The 5,453-nt window shown below is 41.6% G+C and overlaps 1 protein-coding gene across 1 annotated transcript in view; it reads left to right on the top strand.

The window, feature by feature from the left end:
* The window catches only part of abcb11b (ATP-binding cassette, sub-family B (MDR/TAP), member 11b), a gene marked incomplete at its 3' end in the record, with an annotated part of 29,218 nt that extends 24,476 nt beyond the window's left edge, over positions 1-4,742 (top strand). The window contains 2 exon segments of the mRNA XM_084051162.1: positions 320-466; positions 4,542-4,742. Coding sequence (XP_083907288.1) covers positions 320-466; positions 4,542-4,742 — 348 coding nt within the window.
* Between the last annotated feature and the right edge of the window lie 711 nt (positions 4,743-5,453).

Here is a 5,453-nt window from a genome sequence, read left to right as displayed (position 1 = left end):
TCAGTTTTATAGTGTTCCAGTTCCACATTTAGTTTCAACACTGAGGGCCTGTATCCTGTATGAGTTGTCTCTCCTGATTGGACAAAATTGGTATCCCAACTCGAAATGTATTTTCTGTTTACTAAAGAGCCGGAGAGACAGGGAGACCGCTGTCACCAAAAACACTCTCTAGCAATGGGTTCTATTGGAATATAGAGCTATTTAACACGTATTTTAACAAAAACATATTGCATACAGCACCTTTAACGCGCTCTAATCACACACGCACACCAATCTCTGTTCTCATCAATCTAATGGTACTTTTGTCTCGGGTGCCTAGAAATACGACACCAACGTGGGCGCTCATGGCTCTCAGCTCTCTCGTGGTCAGAAACAGCGCATCGCCATTGCCAGAGCCATCATACGTGACCCCAAGATCCTGCTGCTGGACGAGGCTACCTCTGCCCTGGACACGGAGAGCGAGAAGGTGCGTTCTATGCTCAGCGGGGTCCTCGTCAAACCCGTTTTAATTCAGCTGATCTGTGCAATGGTTAACCACTTTAAGTCGTACATGCTTTGCTGTACGATGAATAACGGATGCCACACTTTGGTGCAAAGAGATTTTTAATGTTCTCCCTCACGAGAGATTATTTATGCAGTCTATAAAGGCAATGAAACGTCTTTGCTGAAGCTCTGGGCACCACTCAAACTACTACCCCACTGAAATCTCTCTGATCATTTTGAAAGGTCAGTGTCCTTTTAGTTGGATCTCGTCTTTGGGATAGACCGACTGCATGTGGTTCGGGAAATGGTGAATATGGTTTCTCATTCTGTCGTATCAATGGAGTGATTGCTATAGGGCATCGCAGTTGCGGCCACTTCCGGGTTCCACTGCAAAATACTCAATGCATTTTTCCCATTGACTTTTCCAAAAATATTTATATCAATTAATTTAAGCCTAGAATCAAGCCATCCAGGGTCCTGGTGAATCATGACCATAAAACGTTTGATTCTGTGATTTATTTTATTTTATATTTAATTATATGATATACTATATTTAATAAATACCCTTTGTTTTGCCGTTTTCAAATTTTTTTTTCTCACAGAATCAAACGTTTTATGGTCATGATTCACCAGGATCCTGGATGGCTTGATTCTAGGCTTAAATTAATTGATATAAATATTTTTGGAAAAGTCAATGGGAAAAATGCATTGAGTATTTTGCAGTGGAACCAGGAAGTGGGCGGGAACTGCAATGCCCTATACCTGTTAAAGACATCTAGGTGCTTGTGTCTGCGGGTGATACTGTACGTCCCTCTTTGTGCTATTCGGAGTGTTGTGGCATGCTTTTTATCGCTCTACACTGATGACACTACTGGTGGTGTTGATGGATTGTGGAATAGCAGGCAATTTTTTCCATTCCCACTCTATGTGTTGTGTGAGCTTATAGATCAGCTATTTTATTAACAAAACTGAAAGACTTTCATCTATTATGACATGCTCAAAATAGCGGCACCTTTTTCTAAAGTCGACACAATTGCATGAGAACTGAGTCCAACTCAAAGTGAAAGCAACGTTTTATTTCTCCAGTCCATACAAAACACCGGGGCAGAACTAACTAGACAGGTGAAACTCAAAGACAATCAACACAGGGATCCCGGATTGGCTGGGGCAAACAGAACAAAACACAGAGACAGATCTTGACAGGCACCATGTTGAAAGCTATTAAACACAGAGGCTAAGTGACAAGAAATTGAATGTGAAATGAAGGAAGGGAATTAGTACTAGTAGTAAAATAATATTATGCTAGGTGAAAAAAATTGACATTTGAAAAACATTGCGCCTCGAGCACATTAATAGTGGCCCTAGGAGCCAACATTTGGCATTCAGAGCACAGTCGGCCACTTGGTATTCTCTCAATGTTGAGAGCACAGCTACTTAATTAACCCATTAAGACCTGCGGCCGATTCTAAAAATAATTTGTATTTGGCTGCCGACCCCCATCTGAAAATATTTTGTTCCAGGGACCCCCAGAAGCAAATATTTGAGTTAAAAATGTTTAAAGAAACATATATATTCAATGATTTGCACACATTTTCAAGATTGAAAAAAAATAGAAGATCTACAAGCTCAGAACGAAGTGACGCGCTGTGAGCTTGTAGATCTGCTATTTTTGAATAGCCAACCAATGTGCTATATATGTATATATAGCTAAAATCTAAAATTACACACAGATGCTTTCCCGGTCTTAATGGGTTAAGATGAAAACGATCATCACTAGTCATATCTGTGATTAGTACTGACCACCGGAGCATTGAACCTACTGTGGTGCACGAGCACTTCAGATGATTATGGGACAAGCCTTAAAGGCTGCTTGCCCAGCTCAGATGATTATGGGCCTTAGAGGCTGCTTTCAGTGATTATGGTGGTTAGAGCAGTGGTTCTAAAACTTTTTTTGCTTCAGTATCCCCTCTCCACCCTGATATCTGGATCAAAGTACTCCCTTTACCCAAGTGCATCATTTTTCTTAACACAACTACAAGAAAACCATAGCTAGTGTGATACCATGAATGAGTGATTAACCCACCTTTTCAATATATCATTACAAATAAGAAATGGAGGGAAAGTATTGCTTTCTATTCTAGAAGAGTTGAGCTAGTCAGGTTTTGATTTAATGTGGTTTAACACTTTACAGATTCAACAGGTTCACACAATGTGTCAATGTTTTATCATTAGACATACAGTAGCAGTAAAATAAACGTTCCCGTTTTCAACTTTCTCTCACATACAATAACAACAACAAAACAAAAATAGAAATCCCACCCCCCTCCCCTGTGTCTTTCTTGGCCTTTCAATTAAAAAGAAGCCCTGCTGCTTTACCCCTGTCTCTCTCACACACACACACACACACACACACACACACACACACACACACACACACACACACACACACACACACACACACACACACACACACACACACACACACTCACACTAACTTTAAGAGACAGTGGAGCGAGACTCTATGTTTGGTACAAATGTCACACTTAAACTCACAAAATCATTGTCTTGAAAACCTTTAAGTGCTAGGGGCCAATCTTCAAAAATGTTGTTGTCTATCTATGAACAGTGTCAAGACATGCTAATATCCAGTTAACCCATTTAGACCTGAGGCCGATTCTAAAAACGCCTTCTAAATCCTGACCTAAGTTTTCTGAAAGAAAATAAATAATAATAATAATTTTAAGAAAATGTATGTTGCTAATTGCTATATACTGTATTTATCAACAACTACACACAGAGGTGTTCCCGGCTTGAAAGGTATTACAACGTGTTCCAGGTCTAAATACGAAATGGGTTGCGATAGAACACAAGAGTGTGTTATGATGAATAACATCACAGCTGTGATCAGATCATGATGTTATTCACACAACACACAAGCGTTCTATTGCTCTTATAATGGGTTAAAGTATGGGAGATTTTAAAAGTATTCGAATACTGGAGCCAAACGTACAGTACATGTCACAATGGGACCCGCTGTCTGACTCCCAGAACAACATACGTTCACAGTTTACAGTATATACCCAATGCAACGGAACACACCAGTAACGGGAACAGACAAGAATTAACAATGAGAGTAATAAGCCCATCCATCCATCCAAGTGTCATCTGATAATAACGGGTGTGAGAGAAAACAGACCAGACCAAGTCAGGTCAGATCTTAACTCCATAGTTGTGCCACAGCTGTGCTGGTCAATACAAGCAGTAAATTCCTTGCCCTCAAGATGAGATCTCACAAAACAATCCACAACTGCTGATGGAGAGAGGACTATAAAGTATTATAGGCCTCTATTGTAGATTATATAGTACAGTATATAGTAATAATAATAATGCATTCTATTTATAACGCATTTTACATTCTTGCAAATTTCAAAGTGCTACAGGGTTAAAGCAAGGCATAAAAATAGCATAGGCAACAAAACAATTACATGGGACCCAACTAGGCGAGACAAAAAAAAATTAAGAAAACGCTTTGTTAAAAAGGTAGGTTTTTAGTAAAATTTTAAAAGCATCAGTGGACTGTGGTGCTCTCAGGTGTTCGGGGAGGGCATTCCAGAGACACAGGGCTGTATAGCAGAAGGCCTGGTCTCCCATGGTGCGGAGGTTGGTGTTGTGGACAAGGAGAACGTTGGAAGAGCGGACGCTTCGAGTGCCGGGTTTTGGGACGAGGAGTTCTTTGAGGCGGGGGGGGGGGGGGGGGCATTGCCATAGATGCACTGATGTGTGAGAAGGGAAATCTTGAATTCTGTCCTGAAGGAGATGGGGAGCCAGTGAAGTGAACGGAGGATGGGTGTAATGCGATTGTATTTTCGCACTCTCATCAGGACCCTAGCAGCGCTGTTTTGAATGTACTGGAGCCTCTGGAGGCTCTTGCTAGGGATCCCGATGAGTAGTGCATTGCAGTAATCCAGCCTGGAGGAGACAAAGGCGTGTGTGATTGCATGTATAACTCTACAGTATGTCCATTTGCGTGTGTGTGCGTGTGCGTGTGTGTGTTGCAGACAGTGCAAGAGGCCCTGGACAAGGCCAGGGAGGGCCGAACATGCATCGTCATCGCCCATCGCCTGTCCACCATCCAGAACTCCAACATCATCGCCGTCATGTCCAGAGGCTTGGTGGTTGAGAAGGGAGCACACGACCAGCTCATGGGCCTCAAGGGGGCGTATTACAAGCTGGTGACCACTGGAGCACCAATCAGCTAACCGGTAACCACACAGGGGAATGAGTAGTTCACCCAAAATAAATCTTATTTTCTATCCATTACACACCCCATGAAGCCTTGAAATTCACCCCATGAATTCAAGGCTTCATGGGGTGTGTAATTGATAGAAAATAAGTGATTTTTTGGGTGAACTACTCCTTTAATGTGTACCCCTTCGCATGACTGTGGCGTTCGACAAGAATGACATGTGTTCAACTGCAGTGGTGGAAAGTAACTAAGTGCATTTATTCAAGTAAATTAAGTACTTTTTTCTCAAGTAGATTTTGTAACAATAGGGTATTGATACTTTTTGAGTACTTCTTCCATCATGCCTTTTGTCAGTTGACGTCATTTTTGTCGAGCGATGGGATCATGCGACAGAGTATTAGCCTTGAGCCAATTAGCCAACGGAGCTGAAAGTCTACCCAGAGGAAGATGAGGTGGATGAAGGGGTATGGATCACACTACTGTAGGCCTATGTCTTGATGAGAGCCCCTGTCTGGATGTATTGCACATGTGCTGTGTGCAGTATGTTTAATGAAGTAGAGCTTGAAATTACTGTAGGCCTGTCACAGCAATGTTTGGCCAGCGTTATGAAGAACATCTCATGATGTTGGTTAGATGTAACATCGAGGAAATATTATTTTATTTACACTTTTTATTTTATAATGATGATCTGAATGTGCCGTACCTGTGTAGGTACTGCATTAGC

This window comes from Gymnoscopelus microlampas (genome assembly GCF_963454915.1).
Source record: "Gymnoscopelus microlampas genome assembly, chromosome: 24".
Lineage (NCBI taxonomy): Eukaryota > Metazoa > Chordata > Actinopteri > Myctophiformes > Myctophidae > Gymnoscopelus > Gymnoscopelus microlampas.
The sequence above is the reverse complement of the archived record's forward strand: the minus strand, read 5'-3'. Positions and strand labels throughout refer to the sequence as shown.